The sequence below is a fragment of the Aquarana catesbeiana genome, linkage group LG05, assembly GCF_042186555.1.
Source record: "Aquarana catesbeiana isolate 2022-GZ linkage group LG05, ASM4218655v1, whole genome shotgun sequence".
Taxonomy (NCBI): Eukaryota; Metazoa; Chordata; class Amphibia; order Anura; family Ranidae; genus Aquarana; species Aquarana catesbeiana.
The window spans coordinates 438316602-438344023 of record NC_133328.1 but is presented as its reverse complement, the minus strand read 5'-3'; the positions used below and the strand labels follow the sequence as shown (position 1 = coordinate 438344023).

The window sequence follows — 27422 nt, the reverse complement described above, 5'->3', positions numbered from 1 at the left end:
CTAAACTGCTGGGGACGCTAGTATAGATCTGATCGGATCAGATATTGATCCGATCAGATACTATACCACTAAGGGAGGCGTATGCTGCGTGCGTGGGTGTTAGCGGTACTGGCGCTAACCTGACACTGCTTGGGGCTGGTGCTTGCCAGTTCACCAAAACGCTACCAAAAAAACTGTTAGCGATCGCAGGGATCAGGCCTGACTCTGCGAACGCTGCAGTTATGCGTTTAGTGTTTTGTAAGTGACAGTGATCGATCGATACTGCACTTGGGTGGGCCGGGCGGAGGGGCAAAACGCAGGTGCTAGCGGGTATCTGGGCTGATCCCGCTAACACTGCGTTTTTGGGAACCCTAAACTGCTGGGGACGCTAGTATAGATCTGATCGGATCAGATATTGATCCGTACAGATACTATACCACTAAGGGAGGCGTATGCTGCGTGCGTGGGTGTTAGCGGTACTGGCGCTAATCTGACGCTGCCTGGGGCGACGCATATCACCGCCGGGCGATCAGGGGGCTAAACTTTTATTCGGTAATAAACGGCGGGTGCCCTGACACTATAAAAAATAAACGAACTAACCAGCGTCACCCGTAACAGTTATACGGTGATCAGTGGTGAAAGGGTTAACTAGGGGGCAATCAAGGGGTTAAAACATTTATTAGGTAGTATATGGGGGTCCCTGTCGCTATAAAACGCTGACGGCAAACCTAAATATTTACCTCACTAACTAGCGTCACCAGCGACACTAATACAGCGATCAGAAAAATGATCACTTAGTGACACTGGCGACAGGGGGTGATCAAGGGGTTAAAACTTTATTAGGGGGGGTTAGGGGGGTATCCTAGACCTAAAGGGGGCCTAACACTCACTGCCCTAACACTGTAACTGTCACAAACTGACACTATGCAGTAATCAGAAAAAAAAAAAAAAAAATACTGCTAATGTCAGTTTGTGACGGGGGGGGGGTGATTGGGGGGGGATCGGGGGGCGATCGGGGGTGTAAGGTATGCCTGGCATGTTCTACTGTGTGTGTTTGTGTTGTGTGCACTTACATGTCTTCTCTCCTCGGCGCTGGACGGAAACTGCCAGACCGAGGAGAGATGACATCACATCCTCTGCCTGTGTGAAACTACACACAGGCAGAGGAGGATTCCCATTGGCTGGGAGCGATCGCGAGGGGGGGGCCACGATCGGATGGTCTCCCCCTCGCCTCCCGACGCTCCCAGTCAGATGCCGACCGCCGCTGGCACCGGGGGGGGTCCGATTGGACCCCCCGCCCGCGGGAGGCAGATCACGTATATATACGTGATTCTGCCTGCCCGTGCCACTCTGCCGACGTATATCTACGTTAGGCGGTCGGCAAGTGGTTAACAACCGCTCCTTAGCCAAATGAAGGCTGCAGCGCGGCTCGATAACTCTGGGAGGGCATACCATGACGTCCTCCCAGAATTGTGCATTGGAAATATTGTATAAATGGACAACTGTGTAAAAAAAAAAAAAATTAAAAAAATAAGGTGTTTTCATTTTCTTTCCACATTTTCCAAAAACCTGTGGAAAAAAAATTACATGTTCAAAAGACTCATTATGCCTCAGAATATACTTTGGGGTGTTTGCCTTCCAAAATTGGGTTAACTATTTTTTTTGTCATTGTCTTGGTGCTCCAGGGCCTCCAAAAGTGTAAGAGGTAGTCAAGAAATTATGTGTGTCATTTATGTCCCTAGAACGCCTGATGGTGCTCCCTGCATATTGGGCCTCTCTATGTGGCCACGCTGTGTAAAAGTCTCACACATGTGCTATCACCATACTCGGGAAGAGTAGCATAAAGTATTTTGGGGTGTATTTTGCGTTATGCATATGCTGTGTGTGAGAAATAACCAGTTAATATGACAATTTTTTGAAAAAAAGAAAATGGTCATTTTGCAAAGAATTGTGGGAAAAAACTGCAACTTCAAAAAAAACTCACCATGCCTCTTACTAAATACCTTGGAATATCTACTTTCCAAAAAGGGGTCATGGGGGGGGGATTTGTACTTTCCTGGCTTGTTAGTGTCTCAAGAAATGAGATAGGCCATCAGTACATCAGGTGTGATTAATTTTCAGTGATTGGCACCATAGCTTATGAACTCTAACTTTCACAAAGACCAAATAATATACACTGATTTAGGTTATTTTTTACCAAAGAAATGTAGCAGTATAAATTTTGGCCAAAATTTAGGAAAAATTACTAATTTTCAAAATTTTATAACGGAAACAAAGAAAAATGCAGTTTCTTTTTTACAGAATTTTTGGTCTTTTATTTATCTCGCAAAAAATAAAAAACCCAGCAGTGATTAAACACCACCAAAAGAAAGCTCTACTTGTGTGAAAAAAGGACAGAAATTGCATATGGGTACAGTGTTGCATAACTGAGTAATTGTCATTCAAAATGCGAGAGCACTAAAAGCTGAAAATTGGTCTAGTTAGGAAGGGGGCTTAAGTGGTTAATTGATAAAACTGATTTTTTTTTTTTTTTTGGCCTGTATTATATCAAAATATATGATTTGGCCTTTGTACTGGAAAAGTCAGAGACCCCTTGTCTACATTCAACTAGACTTGTAAAGTTCAGAATTGTGATTATTTTAAATCTTGATTACAAAACACAGCAGAAAGGGGCTAAAATAATTCATGCCAATAAATCCAAGGGGGATCTGTTGCTTCTAGCTTGGAAACCAATTTAGCCCCATGTTGGAACAAAGATTTGTTTTGATTGTCCATCTCCTTTACTTAAATTGTACTTTGCTTCCATTTCAATAAGTCTGGGATCCATTCACATTTATGATTAGCTCTAGGTTTATACACAGGAAACCAAGACTTATCCTTCACACCATTATACTCACTAGGCCAAGCTGAAACCATACAGGAAATGTCATGGTCTGCTTATACCATCAGCCACCTACATTCACAAATCTGGTGATCATTCTGATTCTAATTGAAGGTAACCTCTGGTCATACTCAATTTAAATTGTCCATGCAACAAATCATTTTTGCTCTCCGGTTTAGTTGACCAATTTGAATATTCATTACGCTCACGGGTTCAGGACTGAAACAAAATCATCAGTCGGTTTTACTGAGAGACCTAAGCACCTCTGCTGCTAGAAAGTCATAAAAACATTTTTTTTTGTTCATTTGACCAGAGTTCTGCTTTAAGAAGAGCCATGCATTTCTCAAGAATCTTTTAGAAATCCATCATAATTTCTTCCAACATGAGCTACCTCTTGCAGTTGTAAGCCAAATATTTAATCTTGCTCATACTCTTTCATCATACAGACAAAGGGATAAACAGATGAAGCGCACAAGGTGGATGTAATGCTTTTATTGTAATTACAGAGAAATGAAAAGCTCACCTTGTAGACTGTACACCTGGGCACTTCTGCTGACAGCCAACAGCGAGATTAAAGAATTCACACACACTTGCCTGAGAGGGTCCTCCAAGGATTTCTCTTCATAGCTCTGTATCAAATAAAATGCTAAGTATTTAATTGAGACAACTAAACATTACTGCTGCACATCATTAGGACCTTTACCGAAATGCATAAAGAATAAAAGAACAAGAAGAACTGGGATGCCAATACACTAGACCGATCCATGCGCATGAACTTTATAAATTTAAACATTTACATGTATAAGGCTTAAAGTGATACTAAACACTTACTCTTTATTGTCCCTTCTATTTCTGTATGTTGTGGATGGTGGCACTGTGATTATTTTAATTTAAATTAAAAAGAAAAACACATAAACCTTTTTCCTATTCGATATACAGCTGTCACATGGCCCAGCTCTTTCCCAGCCTGTCTGTGGGGAAACATAGGCAGGAGGAGCTTCTAGTCCTTTGCTGCTGGTCACATGTTCAAAAAAAAAAAAACAGCATTTGAATACAGAGTAAAAATAAATAATATCAATAAACTGTTTTAAATTGGCATACAAATACTGTGTATATTTGAAACTAAATTGTTATTATTTTGTGGAAATAACAAGGTGTAGGTGGATTTCTGCCAGTTATAGGCTGTGTCTGCCTCTCCAGCCTTTGTCTTAGAATAAGAGGGAAGTGAAGCCTCCATTCATTTACACGTAATATCTCACCCCCATTGCGTTTAACTGGTTAGTGGGCATAGAGGAGGAGGGAGGAAGTGGGCTGTCATTTACCACTGTGTATACACCCACATGTGTTGAAGTCAGCAGGGGCGTTTTTGCATTGAAGTCAATAGGGCATGTTTTTGAATTGCAGTCAATGGGACGTGATTTTGCACTGCAGTCAATAGGAGGTATTTTTGCATTGTAGTCAATGGAACGCAATTCTGCATTGAAGTCAAAATTACACAATTTTGCATTGCTGTCCATAGGGTACGTTTTTGCATTGAAGTCAATTTCTTCTGGTCTTTTCATCAATTTTGGAGGGACGTTCAGTTCTTGGTAATGTCACTGTTGTGCCATATTTTCTCCACTTGTTGATGACTGTCTTCACTGTGTTCCATAGTATATCCAATGTCTTGGAAATTCTTTTGTACCCTTCTCCTGACTGATACCTTTTAACAACGAGATCCCTCTGATGCCTTGGAAACTCTCCGTGGACCATGGCTTTTGCTTTAGGATGCGACTAAGAAAATGTCAGGAAAGACCTACTAGAATAGTTGAACTTTATTTGGGATTAATCAGAGGCACATTAAACGATAGGAGGTGTGAACGGTTTCTTATTTAACATGAGTTTAAATGTGATTGCTTAAGTTCTGAAATGTATTATCTTTGTCTCATTTTTTTACACCACAGAAACCTGGGGTGTGTAGACTTTTTATATCCACTGTAGGTGTAAGGCCATTTGATTACCGCATGAAGCCTGGCCTGAAAATTCCTAGGATGTTGCTAAGTGAGGCCCACATATTACGGATCATCTTTACCATGACAGGAGTGAGATCTTTCTCCGATTCAAACCCCCTCTCATGCTCTCTCTCCCTTGTTGCAGTAGCTCTTCTACTAAATGGGCTATTATCATGGGACAACATCATATGTTCTATTGGCATCAATTCTGTATTAAATTGTTTTTGCACTGTTATATATGGAGTGCAGGTTTCATGCATCTTTGGATGGGCTCTGACCTCAGAGCAGCTTATAGAGCTCATAAACAGCTACAGGCGAGTGTCCACTGACACGGGACTATACAAGAGGCAATTTTAGCACAATGATTACTACAAGTGGCAGCTACTTATCAATTACATTTATACACCTTCACACTGCATGAACAGCACTCAAAGCATTTCTCACAACAAACACTGACCTGTAAAATGATTTTGCACAGGCTGTTCCCTATTTTTAGATTTCCATCTAAAAGTAAATGCAGTGGTGTACTTGTCTGTGACTCATGAAGGCGATGATTTCCTTCTTCTGCAAGAAGAACTGACAGAAACTGCAAGCTGGTAGAATAAAGACCGGGGTGGCTTCCAGCTAATGCTACACACTCAGACATCAAGTCTAGACGAAAAACAAATAGTTAGGAAAATACACATTATTAAACAAGAGCCTCAAATGAATTCTGATAAAAACAGGGCTGCCTGTTTTGCAAGCAGAAAATACTGTCCTCATCCTTCATTCTTTTATAAAGTTTCTAACATGAAGCCATTTGTTTCCTCAACAGTTATAAAAAATTTCATTGCTCTTAAATTCGATACACTTTAGTTGGTCAAAGACATAAATGAACATGCACATCTCAAAGTTTTCCTGCCTCAAAATATTGTCACTGTTTACTAAAGGAGCAAAGCATGTTTTGCAAAGTGCATTTTCACCTAAAGGAGTAGTACAGCCAAAGCTTGTTTGGCTGTACTTCTCCTGTGGATCATAGGAGTTTAGTTTGTTCTGCACTCCTGTGATCCGTTTTTAGTTGACAGCAGGCTGAAGTCCGCTTTGGGCTCATGCCCCCTCCATAGCCCAGCGCAGCCAGTGACTGATAGTCACCAGCTCTCTGCTCGGGGAGTTGTGAGAACCGAGCGATCTGCGGTGTTTGAGCGCTCTGTTCTCAGTGTTAGAGACGCTGCACTGATGCTGCGTCCACCTAGATACAGTGAGGGAAAAAGTATTTAGTCCTCTGCTGATTTTGTACGTTTGTCCACTGACATAGAAATGATTGGTCTATAATTTTAATGGTGGGTTTATTTCAACAGTGAGAGATAGAATAACAACAAAAAAACGCATTTCAAAAAAGTTTTAAATTGATTTGCATTTTAATGAGTGAAATAAGTATTCGACCCCTTCGCAAAACATGACTTAGTACTCGGTGGCAAAACCCTGGTTGGCAATCACAGAAGTCAGACGTTCCTTGTAGCCGGCAACCAGGTTTGCACACATCTCAGGAGGGATTTTGTCCCACTCCTCTTTGCAGATCCTCTCCAAGTCAATAAGGTTTTGAGGCTGATGTTTGGTAACTCAAACCTTCAGCTCCCGCCACATATTTTCTATGGGATTAAGGTCTGGAGACTGGCTAGGCCACTCCAGGACCTTAATGTGCTTCTTCTTGAGCCACTCCTTTGTTGCCTTGGCCGTGTATTTTGGGTCATTGTCATGATGGAATACCCATCCATGACCCATTTTCAATGCCCTGGCTGAGGGAAGGAGGTTCTCACCCCAGATTTGACGGCACATGGCCCTGTTCATCATCCCTTTGATGCGGTGAAGTTGTCCTGTCCCTTTAGCAGAAAAAACCCCCCAAAGCATAATGTTTCCACTTCCACGTTTGAGGGTGGGGATGGTGTTCTTGGGGTCATAGGCAGCATTCCTACTCCAAACACAGCGAGTTGAGTTGATGCCAAAGAGCTTGATTTTGGTCTCATCTGACCACAACACTTTTATCCAGTTCTCCTTTATGTCATTTAGATGTTCATGAGCAAACCTCAGACGGGCCTATATATGTGCTTTCTTCAGCAGGGGGACCAGCAAGGGGGAGATTGACAGTTATTTTGTGTTTCTTCCATTTGAAAAGAAAACACACCAACTGTTGTCACCCTCTCAATAAGCTGCTTGGTGATGTCTTGTAGCCAATTCTAGCCTTGTGTAGGTCTACAATCTTGTCCCTGACATGCTTGGACAGCTCTTTGGTCTTGGCCATGGTGGAGAGATTGGAATCTGATTGATTGCTTCTGTGGACAGGTGTCTTTTAATACAGGTAACAAGCTGAGATTACGAGCACTCTCTTTAGGAGAGTGCTCAAAATCTCAGCTTGTTACCTGTATAGAAGACAGATTGTAATCTCAGTTCGTTACCTGTATAAAATCAGAAATCTTGCTGATTGATAGGAAATGAAATACTTATTTCACTCATTAAAATGCAAATCCATGTTTGAAATGCGTTCTTCTGGATATTGTTGTTGTTATACTGTCTCACTGTTAAAATAAACCTACCATTTAAATTATAGACTGATCTTTTCTTTGTTAGTGGGCAAACGTACAAAATCAGCAGGGGATCAAATACTTTTTTTCCCTCACTGTAAGTATGATTATAAAAAAAAAAAAAAACCCATACTTTTATTTTAACTCAGTGAAGGAGATGAAGTTAAGTGAAAATTTGCTTGGCAAAGAACACCAAAACATGTGCAATGGAAAAAAACAGGATTAGTTAGGCCCCCTTTCAGACTGATGCGGTACGGTTTGCCCACACCACGGAGCAGCCCAGTGTACCCTTAGGTTTAGTGTGGGTTAGCTGTGCTTTCTCATAGAGTTCTATTATGTCCTGCGATTTTGGTGTGCTTTCAGAAAGCACACCAAAAATGCAGGACATAATAGAAGTCAACTGGAAAGCGCAGTTAAGCCGCACCAAACCTGCTCTGCTCCGTGGTGCGGGCAAACCATACTGCATCGGTGTGAAAGGGGCTTTACTGTTTACACATGATTGCATTTGATACATTTACATTTTTGGTTGTAACAGAACAAAATGTGAAAAATTTCAAGGGGTATGAATACTTTTTCAAGGCTCTGTAAGAAACACTGTTCCCACTGACCACCAATGTAAGGAACACTGTTCTCACTAACCACCAATGTAAGGAACATTCTTACCAATGACCACCAATGTAAGGAACATTCTTCCCTGTGACCACCAATGTAAAGAACATTCTTCCCACTAATTACCAATGTAAAAAACATTCTTCCCATTGACCACCAATGTAAGGAACACTTCCCACTGACCAACACTATAAAGGGCATTTTCCCACCGATCACCAATGTAAGGATCATGCTGCCCTGGGGTGACTAATGTATAAAGCATTCTTCCCACTGACCACCAGGCTAATGTACTATGAGCTGTAGATCTAGTAATTATTGTCGGAGGTCCAAGGGTTCCTCTAAGTTAAAAAGGTTTAGAAATGCTAGTTTAGCCCATACGCACATCTAAGAAGGTAAATATCATCAAATATAGTTAGGGCATAAGTGCAAATACAATTTTTTTTTTTCAAATCTAATAAAATGAACATTGATATGACCTGTGTAGAAAATAACAAGTCTTACCAAAGAATGCATTCCCGTGTTTTGCCACAGCTTCTGTGATACGAATTAGGACAGCTGGACCAATTTTCCTCAGTAAGGTGGTTAACAACATAAATATGTCTGTCCGTGTTTGGTAAATTGCATTCTTTAGCTCAGCATCTGAAAAAAATAAGGAAATGGTTTGTGTCCTGAAAGATTGTGTAGCTAAAGTTTTAGAAGGAGACTGAAAACCTACAGTGATATAGGTTTCTTTACTGGGAATAGGATAAGTGCAGCCAAGAAGAAATAGAAATAAGGAAGTTCAAACAGGGCATACAAACGCAGATGTAGTATTACCACTAATGGGAAGTTGATGTTTTTCAGGAAAACAAATCAGGAGGCATTGAAGTACATCTGTGACATATGATCATCATTTGCAGTGTAGACTGAACAATGCAGAAATCATTGTCAAAATAATGCTGCTACACCTGAGTAATTAGTAGCTGAAAATCGCCAGTTTCAGTGCCTGAAACATGCAGATCTTACACTCTTGTTTAAATCTAAAAGTATAAAAAAGTTTTTCCTTAAAAAGACTGAGACCTAAAATTTGTATTTGTGACTTAACAGAAATGATTAGAGATCAAGAGCTGGCTCTGGCCAATTTACCCCCGCTGCACCACAAGCTTCTGGTATCTGAGCAACGGTGGTAGTCGTATCACCTTCAAATAAGAACTCTATAATGCAACATATATTATGAGGAACACAGAGGAAGAGCTTAGGAATGCTCACAATTTTTGTATTATTATTTAGTTTCTTATGGGACAACACACATGTAATACTTCATCCTATCTTCCTAGGTGTTCCAAAACACTACCTATGGTGTTGCACAGGGCAACCCCCCCCCCAACCCAATATCCAATCATGCGCAAGCAAGAATGTGTTTTTTCCTGCCCTTGCACCTGATTGGGTATTCTGTAGAAAGTGCAACTTCACCACATTACCAAGCTTTGGGAAGTATATGTACGACTGTACTCGCAAATCACACCATTTTTTGCCTTTAGTACATCAATCCCATAGTCTGCCATATCATTCAGGATCAAGTGAAAGAGTCGGCAGCTCCAAATCCATATTCATTATTTATTAGTTACATGACAAAAGAGTATAAAAAGGGGCTTACGTGTTTTGGCAGGTAGCCTGCGATCAAGGCTACCTGCCGAAACGCGTTAACCCCTTTTTATACTCTTGTCATATAACTAAAAAATAATTCATATAGATTTGGAGTTGTTGACTCTTTTACTTGATCCTAAAGCATTTGCATTGGTTGGAGGACATCTGAGCCAGAGCACACACCTATGGATTCAATTAACGATCCAACAGTGGTTTTCCTGTTCTGAGTGCTGCACCTGCTGTTCATCCCCTGCCATATCATTATTCAGCCACACCTACAAAGCTCAATCTAGCCCCTGTACGTTCATGTGCAGTCAAGTCTCTCATATGTGGTGACATCACTGGAAACAGGAATTTCAACTCACTTCAGAAACCAGTGAGAACTTATCATGTTGCCATTCCACTTCCAATACCCTCAGCCTTGGCAACATGGTAATTCTATTTAGAAGCAAGATTACATAACACATTATCTTGCTGTCCCTGGTAATTAAACACTCATTATTAAGTCATCAGACTTCTTACATATTCATTGTCAGTTCATTTTAAGCTTTGTTTACGAATAAAATGCACAAAAAGTATATTTTCCAGTTACAACTCCTGGCTTAATTGCTTTTTTTTATACTATTACAGTGATACCTCGGTTCACAAACTTAATTCATGAAACAACTCTGGTCACGAACCGAATTGATGGCGAACCAAGGCAAATTTTCCCATAGGCTTCAATGTATATCAGGTAATCTGTTCTGAACTTTTTTTTTGTTTATATATAAAATTATGAAACGTATGTACAGAAAAAAAAAAAAAAAAAAAAAAAAAAAACACATTTTAAACACATATTACATACGGTCTTTTACATTAAGCTGACCTCTTTCATGTGTACATCTAAAAGAGGAAAAAAAAAATAAATAAAAAAAAAATAAAGAAACTAAAGTTCCTCTTTAATCCTTGTTTGAAACAATCCCAAACCCCAATTTGAATGACTAATCTTGGGGCCAGAAAAAAAGCACTGTGCATCCAGCAAAAGATCATCTGAGGGCCTGATAAAGTTGTAGAATTCATATGAACTATTTTTCCATGATACCCAATCAAGTGAGCCCACTCTCATGGTAGTCAGGGGGCAGAAACCCCTATCTGAGTGGACTGGTTCGCTTAATGCCCCGTACACACGATTGGACATTGATCGGACATTCCAACAACAAAATCTATGGATTTTTTTTGACGGATGTTGTACAATACAACTTGTCTTGTATACAAACGGTCACACAAAGTTGTTCGGAAATTGCGAACGTCAAGAATGTGGTGACGTACAACACGTATGACGAGCCGAGAAAAATGAAGTTCAATAGCCAGTGCGGCTTTTCTGCTTGATTTCGAGCATGCGTGGAACTTTGTGCGTCGAAATTGTGTACACATGATCGGAATTTATGCGAACGGATTTTGTTGTCGGAAAATTTGAGATCCAGATCTCAAATTTTGTGCGACGGAAAATGTCCGATGGAGCCTACACACGGAATTTCCAACAAAAGGCTCCCATTGAACACTTTCCGTCGGAAAATCCGACCGTGTGTATGGGGCATAAGACTCATCTTGCACTGCTCTTCTCAATATGAACCTGTCAGAATATGAACCTGTCAGAGCAGGAAAGATGGCTGTGGCTTGCGTTCAGGAACTGAAGTGGCGTTTGCGTACCAGAGCAAATTTTTGTGAACTCTTTTGTTCGCGAATCGAGTTGTCGTGAACAGAAGCGTTCATGAACCGAGGTATCACTGTATAATATGCAGAACTTAAAGTATGTAAACCCAAGAACAAAAATGCAATATTTTGCAGCTTACCAGTCCGTAGATGTAGTGGCTGCAATAGTTTATTTATTCTGGCTTTTTATTGCTTTATTTGTACCTTCTAATCCTGCCAATTTCTGTGCTAGGGTGACCACGCTTACTCACAATACAGTATCAACAGGGCAGCAGTGTTGTCACACCGGGACAGGAAATGGGTCAGGACTACAGATCACTTCCCTCTCCCTTCATTTCCATAACATAGGGATGAGGAGCTCTGTAGCTCAGAGGAGAACTGGGAAGAGTTGCTAACACAGCTTACACTATACAGCACTGCAGCATGCACAGAACAGACTTGGATTTGTGTCAAAAATAAAATCCTTTCAATGGTATATTTAGCAGGCTAAAGGGAAGCAAATAAGAGATGTTAATTATTAGGGCTTACTTACAGTACAATTTAAAGTGTTTGTAACCCTTCTAAAAAACTGTCACGCCAGCCCCTTTTTTATGCAGCCTTAACAAACTGTGTAAATATTTGTGGAAAACAAAGCCTCTAAATACCGTTTTTCAGAGATCTTTAGGCCGCTCTTTAGGCTGCCACATGACTCCCTGCCACTCTTCTACTCCGATGTACAGGATACAGCAGGAGGGCCTGAGCTCTTCCTCTGATATCAGCCAGGGAGGTCACGCGACCGCTGTGCTGGCCGCACAGACCCTCCCACTGTAGCCCTTAGATGGGGGAGCAGAGCGGCTAGGAGTCATGTGACCGGCCTGAAGATCTTTGGAAAATGGTATTTAGAGGCTTTGTTTTCCAGAAATATTTACACTGTGTTATGGCTGCATAAAAGAGTGGCTGGCAGTGACAGTTTTTTTAAGATATACTTTATTACTAATAGTGGCAGGAGGGGGGGAAGGCGAAGAAGGCTCACAGACACAGGAGCTGACAGGCAGGCAGGTAGGGAGGGGCAAGAGCAAAGCTGCGGATGACTGAGGTATGTAAAATTACCACGGTGTCAGGGCTTAGCAGCCATAATAAACCGTGGTCAGTTTACAGGGTGAAGGGCAGAACCAGGCAGGATCAGCCAGGTATTTTAGGTGATACAAAAGGGCCAAATTACGCAGGACAAGCACTGTGCTGTATAACATGCTTTAAAGGAACAGGATCCATTTTTTAAAATTTTTTTAGGGTTACAAACACCTTAATCTTACCCACAGAATTTTGACATAGGTAGAGTAGGCTAAAACTGTACAAAATCTACTGTTAAAACTGTGATGGAGAGCAGCAGTGTGCAGTCAGATGACTAAGATCTCATGCACACTAGGCATAAAAAATGCTGCTTATACAGGCATTTGGAGTGTGTCCATGTACATTTATGCATTTAAGAGTGTACTTGTAGAGGAGCGTTTTCAGGCTGAAAAAAAAAAATCACCACAAGTAAACACAACGTTTAGGTGCGTCAATCATTTTTAAGTGTACATTTTTCTAGTTTTGTGGAAAATGCTTATAAACACAAATGAATCTAAACACGTGTACAATCTGCTCCATAGGAGTGTTCTTTATGCTGCTTCTATTTCTGCCAGCAGTTTGGGCATTTTTTTTGCTGTCTAGTGTGCATAGACTCCTAAAGTGTATTTCCACTTCTGCAGCCAAATTGGTATATTTGGTATATATTATATTTGTTACATGTTCTCATTAACATAGCATAACTTATAAAATATATATATATATATATATATATATACATATATACATACATTGCTGGTTACCTTTTTAGGTACTTTTTACTTGCTTAAAAACTCTCTATGCTTTGTGCTTTTTAGGAGGAGGCTGTGGAGTAATATTTAACATAAATAACCACGTCTGTACTGCGTTCACAGTTCTTCATTACTGGCTGTGAACTAGATTTGAGCACTGTCTGGTCTAACAAAGGGTTAACATAGTAGAAACCGCCTTCCTGAATTGTATGTATAATGAGGGATAGCTCACTCAGTGGGGGCAGAGGCAGGCTATAGATGGTGGAAATTTCTTTCCTGCAACCATCAACACAGACAATGCTGACATGGGAATCAATCCTGCTAAAACACTGCCTTCTCCTGGTCAGGGAAGCAGTCCCCGCTGGGAGAAGACACTGATTATTGCTAGCGGCTATAGCAGCCGCTAGAGATAATCGCAAATAAAATCTGACAGGCTGGTTGTATCCAAGTTGATCAATTCATCAACTTGGTACATTCCGCCTGCCCGTACACGATTCAGCAGGAACCGGCCGAGATTCAAACTCTCTATGGCTGGTCTTAGACTGTCCAGAAATTCTTAGAATCAGTCATTACATCTTCTCCTTCGAAACATTTGAAAGGTAAGTAATTAAAAAAAAAAAAATTAGGTATGCTGTGTGAACTGCAAAAGTGGAAACAAGCTTTAAAATTATAACCAGAACGTGTCTGTGGTGCTAGGTTTTGGTGTTGAAACTGTAATATTAATATATATATATATATATATATATATATATATATATATATATATATATATATATATATATATATATATATATATATATATATATATACATACATACACACATAATGAGAGATACACCAGCAGTGAAAGAGAAAACATGCTTTTTATATTTATTCAACTTAGCAGAAATCCAAGTAACTGTTCAGCTGGGAGCAGTGTGAATTCAGAAAAGACTTCATCTATGGGGTGAAGGTGTGAAACCCTCCAGGAAGTAGACAAGTCAACAAACACATCTATCAAAAAGAAATGCTTATCTTAAAATAAGATATTACTTGATTTGCAAAGGTTCCCAAAGCAAGCAGTTCCAGTTAAGGATGAAAGCTCGACCTTTAGCATCACTACATTGCAAGCATATAAAAGGAACGTATAAGCAGATTTTGTTCTCCAATAAAAGATCTGTTATCCAATAATTATTCATATTTTGTGCCATAATTTATAGGGAAGTTATTTTTACAATATCATACCTGTTTCTTAACACAATACCTTTTGTTCGATAACATTAGGAAAAGTTCTGTTTCGATTATCCATCAACGTCAGCCTTTCTGCACCAATTAATGTCTCAGCTTGATAGGCCTTATTGCAAACCAGGTGCATAGCCACAATGCATGAGATTTGGGCATTTAGGTGCAGGTGGAGGGCACACATGCACCATCTAGCCCAGCTGTCAGAAGCCTGTTAAACTCTATAGGAAGGCTAAAGCCTGCCACAGTTGTACCACCAAGTGGTAGTAACATTTGGAGTAGTACATAGCCATGGATGAATGCCCAGAAGACAGATTGCTTGTGGGACGATTGGTCCCTAGGTGCATATTGTCCTGAATGTTTGCACAGCTCAGTGCACCATCCAGCTGCATTAGCTTTCACTCTCTCATAGTTTAGTGTTTAGCCCTAGCACATAAGACTGCGGCATTTGGGTACGGACGGAAAGCTCCAACAGTCACGTAGGTGCTACTACCACCGTATCCCATAGCTAGAATACCGGTGTCCAGGCTAGGGCAGCTGAAGCCTCATCCACGTTAATTTAGAAAGAAAGCCAGCACCGTGGCATATCTTCTGCAAAACATTGGCTTTGTTCAATGAACATGTACGGTAGCAGCCACAGATGTCGCATCTGTGGCTGCTACATTGCATGTTCATTAAATAAAGCCAATGTAGAAGATATACCGTGGTGCCAGGTTTCTTTCTGAATTAACATGGATGAGGCTTCAGCTGCCCTAGCCTGGACACCGGTATTCTAGCCGTGGGATATTATGGAGGTAGTAGCACCTACATGACTGTTGGAGTTTTCCGTCCAGAGCATCATGTGCTGGGGTTAAACGTCCAGTGTGCATGAGGCCAGTTAGGTGGAACTAAAGAATAAACAACCCAGGGGTAAAGCCGGGTACACACTATTTTTTTTTTTGGCAACCCGCAAAAAACTGTCAGCCCTGGTCGAAGCCGCCGTACTAACCATGTGTTAGTCCAGCAATCTCCCCCACTGAATTGTTGTGTTTTGTCAGGGGGACGCCCCCCCCCCCTGCCAGAACACTCTGATCAGAGCTTTCTGCTATTGGCTGAGAAAGCTGATCGGGGGACGGTCGTCTGCTGGTTTTCCAGCATGCACGTCTGACAGAAGTGACGGACAGATCGACATACACACGGGCAGAAGGACGGCTGTTTTTTCCGAACTGGCAAATGTCTCCCGGCATTCTGCCCGTGTGTACAAGGCTTTAAAGAGATACGTGTATACAGCCCTTAGATTCCTCATATCTATGAGATTTGGCTATCCCTCACACATGAGCAAATATGCAGGTTTTTGGGCAGTTTTTTCTGAACTTTTTTAATGTATGATTTACCCAAGTTTGTTAAGCAGGCAAATGTAGAAAAGCATAGGATTACATACCCAAATGTTTTTTCTGATGAGTAAAGAGTACTGAAGCCAAAGTCGCCAACAGTGGCCTTATTAGTTCATCTTGGATCAATAAACTAGCATCCACAAGCACATACGAATGCAGAAATCCTGACAGTGAAGACAGGTAGTCAAGCAGAACCAGCACCTGTATAATAAGAACAGACAACTATTTAATAAAGGTACGTGGAGCTAAAATAAATAAAGTAGAAGTTAAAGTATAACTCAACCCTAATGGTGATAAAGCTAAATTCAAATTACCTATGCTTACCAATCAGGGAAAACATTTTTAAAAGTGCTTTTATTCACTTCCCTTTTCCAAGAGTGCATTCCATCTCTCTGCACATTTCCTAGGCATTATCACACATTTTCCAGTCCTAGTATTAGCATACCTTAGCCTTGCGTACAAGTCCCTGCTGTCCAGTCATTTCTCCTGCAGCCAATGCTAATGCTGCAGATGTTGGGCATTGAAACTGAGCATGTAGGAGTGCAAAGCACAGGGTGACAAGACCTTCCTACATTAAGACATAATGATTGAACCGTCACCCCTTCACAGGAAGTCCTTGGGAGAAGACTTTTGTTGGCAGGATTGCCAGGTCCAATTATAAGAAAGCAAGGCAGAAAATGTAGTGAAATAATACATTGCACACACTTTGACAACAAGGTTTCTCTTTAATAACAATCACTGCCATTCTGGTTTCCTGTAATCACCTCCACACAAAGTTTTTCTTGATGATTGCTATAGAAAGTCTAAGCTAGAACACTGCAATTGAAAAGCACAGATCATACACAATCCCTTCATTTCAAGTAATGCTGTATAAGGAATGCTGTGCAAGACAGAAGGGATCCTGACCTAATAAAATAAAGCTCTCAGCTTTACCACAACTAGAAAGGACTACCAAAAAGCCATAGGCCTCTGGTAAAAAACCTGAACAGGCACTTATCACATCTCTAACAAGCACCTTTGGCTTTTTTGTTCGGCACTTAGGATAATAATTTTAATAACTTAGGAGTATAGATTCTCCATTAATAATTCTGACAAGTCTTTCAGAGGCTAAAGTAGCAGATAAGGGAACAGAAAAGATCTGTGAAAGAAAAAAAACACTGAAAGTAATGTAAGCAAGTGATTGGTGTCAAAAGACAGAGACAACAGGACATGACCATAGCAGGTACCACTGTTAGGTAAGTATGCAGCATGTTCAGTCATTTGGGGCCAACAACAGAGATAACAATTCTAACATTTAAACAAGTAACCAGACTCCCAGAATCTGCAAAAAATATATATTCTCAAAATTTGAGCAGGTTTCAGCAGGCTTAAGCCCCATACACACTATTAGATTTTCTGCAGATTTTTGTCTTCAGATTTACCAAAACCATATAATAGGAGGTCAAACCTTAAGAGTTTCAATTTGTATGCAATCAGGCAGGACCTTGCACTACATGGTTTTGGTAAAGCTGAAGACAAAAATCTGAAGAAAATATAATAGTGTATATGGGGCTTTAGGTTAGATTTCAACAGGTACAGCTGGAACAGTCAAATGATGCTAAATGGAGTCATATCAACCTAATCATGTTTACTTTCCACATTTTGCCACTAGTGAAAGATTGTCAGAAATATCACTAAAAAGGCTGCTTATCTGTCCATATGGAATTGCTTCTTCTATAGCCAGAATCACAATTTCTAGCAATAATAGCAAAATCCCACCACCTTGGCTACAGAGGGAGCGATCCCATAAAGACAAAATCGGCAGCCTCATAAGATCCTGCCGCCAGTGACAGGTCACTAAACGACAGATTCGCCCATCTGATAGTAAGTCTGCAGTTAGCTGGACTGGATTTAAAAGAAATATGTTCAATAAATTCAAATAAAAATAAAAATAAAAACCTGCACCCTCAGAACACCTATCGTGCAGATGGTCTAAAGGGTGTCAGGAAAACCCTTAGAAAGTGTTGTCGCATTTCCCCCAACAGGGAAAAAAAAAAAAAAAAAAACTTCCTGATACCTTAAGACAACAGGATACTCCTTGGATCAACAGCATTACTTCTTTAAACTAGGGGTGCACCGAATGGAAATTTTGGTGCCGAAACCGAATATGAAGGATACACTAACCCGAAAACCGATACCGAAAATGACAGTTTTTTTAAAATGGATGTAAACCCAATTTTTTTTTTTTAATGTCATAATGTAGAGTATAAGATTTCCTATCATTTGAGCCCAGTCTTGCCACACAGAGTTAATCCAGCTCTGAGCAATCCTCTTTTATTGTTCAGTGAGATAAATCTTGACAAACAGAGAAAAACTTTGTCAAATCCTCCCCCTTGCTGTGAGTGACAGGTGATTTACATATCTTGTGCACTAGCCTAAGACATACATTATTTTTTTAATTCCCACCCCCACTCCTTTCTTCAGCAGCTCTGCAAGGATTGGCTGTTCCACACCTCAGCATGATTTGGCATGCTGAAGTCATGTGGTTACTTTCCAGTCTTTTCACTGGATGTTAGAAATCATAGCAGAAGTTCAGTGTAAGAAATACACAGGAGAAAATGAATATTGACAAGGGGAGTGTAGAGGTGGGCGGGGAGTCTACTGACATCACGACTCCACCCACCGAGCACCAAACAGACAACAGACCCACCCACAGAATCTGCAGTTTTTCAGGTCTCATAACAGACAGAGGGGAGACATTTGACAGGTAAAGATACACGCAGGAGGCATGTATATCCTTATATATAACCCCTATGGCAGTAGTTTAGAAAGAATGACATTGGGTTTACAGCCACTTTAAAATAATAACATTTTGATATATAAAATTTTATTATATTCATTATTTAATTATCATGAATTTAATGAATTAAAAATACAATCCAGTAATGCAAAGTAAGTAATTTATTAAAAAGTAACCCACATAAATTGGACACATAAAATAAAATAAATACAAAATGAAATAAAGAAACTTACAGTAACAGTACATATGCTGCACAATAATAATAAAAATCAAATAAATCAAAACAAAAACGGGCATAATATAAACTGCCAAAGACTAGAGCCTCTATGTTTGAGTAGATGTACGGTATTTGCACTGTTTATTGTTCTAAAATAGAAGAACCATAAAACAAGACAGAGGGCACATGGGCTATTATACATATCACTAAGCCGTCCGGTCAGTTGTATCAAAGCTTGTTGTAAAAGTAAAACATCAGCTTCCAGTCCACGATACATCATCATTCACATCACATAATGGGAGTGGGACAACTGGAAAACCCAACAACAAGCTAACGTGTTTCAAGGACTTGCCTCTTCCTTAGAGCCAGAGCTCCGAGGAGAGGCAAGTCCTCAAAACACGTTCGCCTGTTGGGTTTTCCAGTTGTCCTATAGGTGTTATGATATGATGTATCGTGGACTGGAAGCTAACATTGACAAGGTTGATAGAGTACACCTGTTGGTTTGTTGTATATTACTTACCATATTAACAAAGAGAGAGCTTTCTTAAGATGATGCACTATGCCGGTGCGCCCTCTGTCTTGTTTTTTTTCAGTGTATCCACTGACTTTCCTAGTCATAAGAGGGCATCAAGGCAAGGCATGTCCAGTGAAGCCAGCAGGGAAAAATGTAGGCAACAGTCTGGGGCCCACTTCCAAGCACCGGAGATTGTGGAGTTGATTTACTAAAATTGGAGAGACTGAAAAACTTAGCACAGCTGAGTATATTAGCCAATGAGCTTCGAAGTTCTTCTGCTTGTTCAAAGCTTTGCCAAAAAAAAAACTGGAAGCCAATTGGTTAACCTGACCTTCTACGCAGAGCTGCACCAGATTTTGCACTCTCCAGTTTTAATAAATCGATCAACCACTGTGTGTTTTCCTATTCCGTTTCATATCCCTTTAATTGCAAAATTCCTATGCAAAACAAACTGTTACAGAATTAAAGAACAACTAACCATAAGAGAATTATGGCAGAAGGCTGTTACTCTGTTTCACAGTTTTTCTGTAAACATAACATATGATATATATATTTTTTTATCAACTTAAAAGAGAACCAATTTCCATAAATTCTCTCCCTAAGGTGTCAGCGCACTGCATGTGCGATAAAACTGTATGTATGTAGCTGCGGCTACATACATAGTCACAGAGTATACCACACTGTGTTCCGGGTATGGGCTGAGACTTCCCGAAACACAGACTAATCTACAGTCTGGTCTAGAGCAGCGGCGCTCAGCCAATCACGGCAAGCAATTTCATTAAAATAATACATTGCTTGCTGTGATTGACTGAGCGCTGCTGCTGTAGACCAGACTGTAGACTAGTCTGTGTTCCTGGAAGTCTCCATCCATACCCGGAACACAGTGTGGTATACTGTATGTATGTAGCCAGCCACAGATACATACAGATTCGCACATGCAGCAGGCTGACAGCTTAGGGAGGGACATAGTTTGTCTCAACAACAAACTATGTAGTTCAAAAGCTGGAGTTCTTTTTTAATTGAAAAAGTGCAAAAAAAAAAAAACTGTAGAAGAACTACAATGAACAACCAAAAAAATAGCAAAGGGCCTGCCCTACACTTTCTATTCCGTTATGTAAGTAGTAAACTATAAAACTACTAAACTTATGTCAAGTTTTGAAGTCTCAACTTTACAGTCCACTGTAATTGGTAGGTAATTAGTGCAAAAGTGGCACAACTAGACAATTGGAACATGGTAAATGAATTGGACTGTGCTACTGCTTTCTAATCTATTTCAGTAAAAGTGTCAGAGTCTGCTTTAAGAAGAAAAGTTGTTGAGCTTTCTCACAGGAGAGACGATTCCTCTTCTCATCAAGAATATGAGATGCTAGACTGAATAGTCTCTCATTCTCTGTACTGGTGCTTGGGGCAGATAAATATCTGCATGCAATCTGTGCAAAGGAAAACGTTGTTTGTTGATGCGCCAGTACTCAAGGGGATTGACACTTCTGGCGATAGGCTCGCTAAATAAACCTCCAGCTGTTGGGTAGCTGCAGTTGTTGTGGCACTGCTATAGACCGGGATGCATTCATGTAAAATTTCTTCCAACATATCAGATATCGAAGGAGTGTGTTCCTCTTTACTTGTATGCGACCGCTTCTCTGGTATACTTTCCTCTGTGCTACACCTCGAAACTCCTTCACCAGATTCTTCCATCACCTCCATTTGTGCCTGTATAAATTCCCGTGCACGCTGCTTTTTCTCCACATTAAAATAATGCTCTTAAAATCGAGGATCTAGAACTGTTGCAATGCAGTACAGAGGGTTGGACTCGGTGTCCTGAAACCGGTTGTTACAGGCCTCCAGTAGGGCGGTTTTAGCGTTTTTATGCCATGGTCTGTTTCTGCCTTTTTTCCTATCAGACGCTTTAGTGCAGCAATCAAGGGAATAACTTAAGCAATGGAAGCATTAGCTGAGCTTATTTCTTTTGTTAACTGTTCAAATGGAGATAGAAGAGACAAACTACTTTCAACTAATATCCACTGATGTGCGCTCAGTGTTGCCAACAGCTCGTAATCTGCAATGTACGCAGCTAAAACACGCTTTTGTTCGAAAAGACTTTGCAGCATATAATAGGGGCTGTTCCAACGAGTGGCTACATCTTGCTGCAGGCATTCCAAACTATCTGCAAAGCTTGCAATCTGGAATAAGCAAGTGGAGAATGCTTAAAGTGACCCCCAATTTGTCTTCCTTTTGATACAATATCAGATATGGTGCGCTGACTCAGTAATCCCTTCATTCACAGCCAATTGTAGCGTGTGTGCAATACACGGTATGCTATTAAGTTCACTGTCCTCCATTGCCTTTGCCATGTTCCGCGCATTATCTCGGACAATCAAATGCACTTTAGACTTCTCAATGTGCCAAGTGTCAAGCATGGTTTTTAAAGCGTCAGATATTGCTGCTGCAGTATGTGATCCAACAAACTCTCGTGTGTTAAGTAGGATGTTTTGCAACTGAAATTTGGCATCTATTCACTGCGCTGTCAGGCTAAGCATGCTCGTTGGACTGACGTCTGAACTCCAAATGTTGGTAGTAAAACTGATTGCTATGATGTCGGTAGTCATGAGCTCATGAACGTGTTTTCTAACACTGCAAAACAATTTAGGTAGACAGGTACCTGCAAAGTAGCGTTTGCTTGCTAGTGTGTAACGCGGCTCAATATGTTGCATGAGCCTACGGAATCCAATGTCCTCCACAACAGAGAATGGCTGGTCGTCTAATGCAATAAATTCCATAATTTTATCTGTAATGCCGTGAGCTTTGGGACTGACACTTGTAAGTTTTTTAACCTTTTCAAAGACTGTGGCCACAGATGGTGTTAAGCCTGAGGCACTTTTTGGAAGTGGCACTGTTTTCTTGTAATCTGAATGCTGAAGTGGATGACGTGTTTTCAGGTGGTGTATCAAACCTGTTGTTGAAAAATGCCTTGGCAATGTAACCCCTCTACTGAGCAAAGACTGCAGATTGCAAATTTGGGATCTTTATCAGAAACTAAAATATTTCCACACTGCAGACATTGTCCACCTTTGCTGGTAGCGCAGAAGAATAGCATAGAATGATCTATAGTAGTGGGAGTGAAATCTGAGGGGGAAAAAAAAGGACTAAAACCAATTTAAAAACTAAACCCCAGGCAGCTATAAAATAAAAAAAATAAATAAATAAACTTAAGCAATCTTTTTTTTTTAACAGTGCAACTCTCTTGCCATGCAAGGTAGTTATGTCTGCACTGCGGTACGTCTTGTACCAAAGAATATATTAATTGATTGCATGCTATTTGTTTGAGATATTCAGTAGTATATTGCGTACTGTCATGTTTAAAACATTCCTGCGTTTGTCAGTGTAGAATAACATACTGCTATCTCTTTCTTTCTAAATAGCAGTTCAAACATGCATTACCTGGTCTGTTAGTTTAGGAGCAGTAGAACTAACTAAATACTACATACAATGAATATCTCTTTCTAAATAGCAAGCAATCGGTGTTTTGTATTTATAGTACTAGTTTATAGTACTAGATGGATTGTCAGCTAGTTTAAGAGGAAAGCGGTTATGCTCACCGGCGAATTAGTAGTAAAAGTAACCATCCAGGAGGGACTGTGCCCATTCTCCAATGCAGCCCTGTATGCTCCCAAGTCCCAACTGCGTCTCGAGGAACGTCTGTGGGGAAAGTGCTCCCAACTCCAGCATCTCAACCGCAGGGAACGTGCTCACAAGTTCAGCGTCTCAACCGCAGGGAACGTGCTCACAAGTTCAGCGTCTAAACCACGAGAATTGTGCACGGCGTCAATACAGCGAGTGACGTCGCCTGTCTGTGCGCCCACCGCTACTGTGCATGTGCAATTTTCAGCGCCATTATCAGCAATTTTTTTCTTTTGCCAATGTCCCGAAAACACCATTTTCGGCCGATATGTTTCGGCAGCCGAAATTTCGGTGCATCCCTACTTTATACTAAACAGCCAGTTATATTATGTGCATATGTCCAAATTCATCCAGTAGTATTACATCCCTCCTTAACTACATATGATCTTCTTTTAGAGTGTGGATGCTCTTGCTGTTCCACCTGAAATGCTGGACAGCTCCTGTCTCATCCTGTGGACATTCCTGCTTTTTACCTTGTCTCTGTTGAACCTTGAACACTCTGCTTCTCCCATGAACTTTCTATTTAAGCCATGTCCTTGCACTTCCTGTTTGCCATATTATTGTGTTCTCTTCAGCTGATATCTTATTTCTTGTGTTCCTACTGCTGTCCTCATCTTCACTACCATTTAATAATGATCCTTGGCTTGTTCACCGACTACACTTCTGACTGGCCCCTGACCGGTACCACTCGTTACTGACCCTTGGCTTGTTCATCAACTACACTTCCAGCTGATCCTAGTCAGCTGTGATGCTTTACTGGCCTTTTGGCTTGTTCATCAACAAAGCTTCTGCTTGTTCCCTATGTGTTTTATCCGCTACCTGACCCCTGCTTGCTCTTTTCTTAGTGGAGCAATCCCGAGGGCTGCGTTCAGGTATTAGCACATAGAGTAACCCATCTCCACCATCAAGAGCTCTGGTGAAGACCAGCTAGTGTTTAGATCCAGGTGAGCCCATGTTATTCATTAGGGCGATCTGCTTGTGTATTTGTTCAGCTGAATATATAATTACGTATATTATACATACACACATATTTGTACTTACATACAAACACACAGTATTTACTAAATATATTATACAGAACCTACACATTAGTGAATTATATACATTATAACCTATGAACCCATGTTAATTTTTTAAGTATATTGGCCATGGCAAAAGGAGATTTCTAGAGCTCTCGAAATGCGTTGGTTGTTTTTATCTTAGGTGTTGATTGTGTCTCTCTATCTTAGGTTAGTTTAATATTACATACAATCTTTGGTGTGGCGCTATTATTGCTTCTTTAGAAAACACATAGTGTTCTGGAAATCCTTAGTTATGTAATAAATCTTTAGTAGAAAGACAAAAAAAAACACAAAAACTGTCCTAAAATCATTGTATTTTCCCTATAAAACACTTATGCCGCGTACAATCGGAAATGCCGCCAGCAAAACTCCGATGAGAGGTTTTTGTCGGAAAATGCGACCGTGTAATGCTATATCGGTCTTTTGCTGGCGGAATTCCAGCCAGCAAAAGATTGAGAGCATATTCTCTATTTTTCGGTCGGGAAAAGTTCCTATCCGAAAATGCATTCGCCTGTATGTAATTCGGACGCGCAAAAAATCACGCATACTCGGAAGCATTGAACTTCATTTTCTCGGCTCGTCATAGTGTTGTACGTCACCGCGTTCTTGACAGTCGAAAGTTCGGAGAACTTTTGTGTGACCGTGTGTATGCAAGCCAAGCTTGAGCGGAATTTCGTCGGAAAAACCATCCAAGATTTTTCTGATGGGAATTCCGATTGTGTGTACCCGGCATAAGAGTTCACGTAAAAACGCACCAATTTTGGCTGAGTAAGAATGCACAAATTACAACTGTACTGTATATTCAAATACGTGAATGACCAGGAAAAGAACAGCTGTATCTTTACCATTTAATTGTGCGTAGCAGAAGTCTTTAGTCACATATAAGTAAAACGAAGCGTTACCATCTATGTCAAACCTCAAAGACAACCCTTTTCACCTTCGTAAGAAGAAAAGGTACAATAGCGTATTTACTCAATATTGTACAAGAAATAAAGCCGACCTGTGACTTTTTTTTCCGAGCGCGACCTTCAGGGGTGAGTGAAGCCTTGAGATCAGAAAAGCATCTTTCGAGTACAGCTGGCTTTATGAGACTGTAAATGAGAAAACACAAAGGAAAATCAGGCACTTCTTTTACACGGTCAGATTACATTCCACAGCAGATACAGCAAGGACACACTAAAATATTCAAGAAGAGCTGCCCTGAGTTCTATCATCTCTCTTCTACTAGGCATTATTATACAGCTGGTCATGCAATAAAAATATAATGGCATGCACATTTGTGCTCTGAGATCATTTTCATTCTAAACTATAATAACATGATGTACAAATGTGAAACTCACATAAAATAGGAAATAAAAAATAGACTGTAAGAGCAATGCAATGTATTTGTAGGACAAGAAACCATGAAGGGAGTCATTCCTTATATCAGGAACTATATATGCTGGAATTTTATGGCATTTCTTTCCTACCAAGAATGACCCCAAGAAGCAGTTTACATACAGACGAATGCAGTGCTATATAGATACAGCCTGCATTATTAAACCATGGTTTATCATAACAACATGCTTTCACATCTGCCCTAAAGCAGAAGTGTAGGATATTTCATTTCTCATTTGAATCATGGGACTTTTTACTAGTGCCAAGTGTCAAACACACAAAACAATTAGTAGAAGGGTTATTTTCTAGGTCTTAGCAAAACTCCCCAATGTATTCAAAATTCTAGTAAAAACAATCATACCGGGTTACAGAGAAAGGAAAACACAAGGATTATCACTTTCACTTTTTAACCCGTATCCTCCAAGTTCTAAGAACAATCATTTGCCTGCAAACTAGGAGCTAGTTGGTGTAGTAAGGCTATTTCACCTTTATAGAAAATAATTCTGTCTCTCACCCTGCGTTGCATCTGCAACCATTTCAGAAGGAAAGACAAAAAGTAGGTAAAGTTATATAATGGAACACAAAGTAATGTTTTAAATGCGTTGTTTTCCCAAGACCAATATACATGAAATAACACACAGTTATACCCTAACAGATGTCCATAAACACAGCCACTACAAACCATAAAATAGCACCGCTTTATAATTAGTACAATATATATTAGTTTATGTCCAATACAATGTGGCAAAATACTTTCAGTATATAAACAAAATGAAGCTAAATACATCCCTAAAGTCCTGCATAAAGTACAAAATGCTGGAGTGGATTACACAACACCCCAGTGTAACAAGAAAGATGGGAGCCTTGGTTGAAATATTTTGAGGGACACTAATGCCCCCTTTCTCAAAAAGTTTTCACTTGCAATGGAGGCAAAACCTGTATCTTAGAGTGGCTTCTGCCATAGCCCTTCCTACGCTGTACACCTTAAAACAACTGCAGACAGTTTCCTTAAAGTGGTATTAAAGGTAAGTTTTTTTTCCCCTCTTATAACATACATGTCATACTTACCTGCTCTGAGCAGTGGTTATGCCCAGAGCAGCCCTAAACCTCCTCTTCTCGGGTTCCCCAGCACTCCTGGCCCCTCCCACCTGCCCCCAGAGCAAGCGGCTTGCTATAGGGGCACCCAAGCAGGGTCACTCTGGAGCTGCTGCTCTGCGTGTCAATTCACACACATAGCCGCAGATTGACCCTGCCCTCTATCCTCTCATTGACTCACTTGCTGTGACTGACATCTTTCTCAGCCAATGAGGAGGGAGAGTCCCTGGACAGCCAAGGCTCTTGTGCACATCGCTTGGGGGGGAGGGGAGGGTGGCTGCTGCACACAGAAGGTTTTTTACCTTGATTTATAAAATGCATGCAGGTTAAAAAAAAAAAAAAACTTTTAAAGAACCACTTTAAAAGTAAATCAAATACCAACCTGCAACACAGATATCATTATACTACCTGAATAGTAATATTTAGGTAGTATAATAAAAGAGAGTATAATAATAGTGAGTATTTTTTGCAAGCATAAAGAAAAGCGAATCAAGAAGCCAAAAGACAAGCCAAAATACCTTCTTGACGTGGACAGCATGGGACACATTAGCTGGTTAAAGACAGACATTCCCCATTATACTGGACAGTCAGCATACCAATGCATTTATCAGACACTACTGGCATCCAGTACACTCTTGATTCCCAAGATCCCTGAGTGTCTGTTATCTAAAGGCGTTCACAAAAAGCTGATTGTTAGCCATTTCCATTAAATCATCTAATCTGGCCCATAGTTTGTGCTGTGACTGCTTTGGCCATTGCATCCAATTTCTACATAGCATAGGAGATGTAGCATTACTCCCTATTACCATTATTACTGTAACCATTAGCCTTGAGTCTTTGCCATATGCTGATAATTACTAATCACAGAAGCTCAGGTCATGCTACAGTGCACATCTGCACCAGTTATGAGTGCTTAAATAGACTGCTGAGCAT

The 27422-nt window shown here is 40.4% G+C and overlaps 1 protein-coding gene across 3 annotated transcripts in view; it reads right to left on the bottom strand.

Annotated features, from left to right (window-relative positions):
- Positions 1 to 27422, bottom strand: part of RTTN (rotatin) — a 372765-nt gene that overhangs the window by 46283 nt on the left and 299060 nt on the right. For all 3 annotated transcript variants that reach the window (XM_073631267.1, XM_073631266.1, XM_073631268.1), the window contains exons 38-42: positions 25018 to 25108; positions 15816 to 15969; positions 8520 to 8657; positions 5309 to 5502; positions 3384 to 3489 (exon numbers count right to left, since the gene is read on the bottom strand). In XM_073631267.1, the coding sequence (XP_073487368.1) occupies positions 3384 to 3489; positions 5309 to 5502; positions 8520 to 8657; positions 15816 to 15969; positions 25018 to 25108 (683 nt within the window). The remainder of the gene's footprint in view (positions 1 to 3383; positions 3490 to 5308; positions 5503 to 8519; positions 8658 to 15815; positions 15970 to 25017; positions 25109 to 27422) is intronic.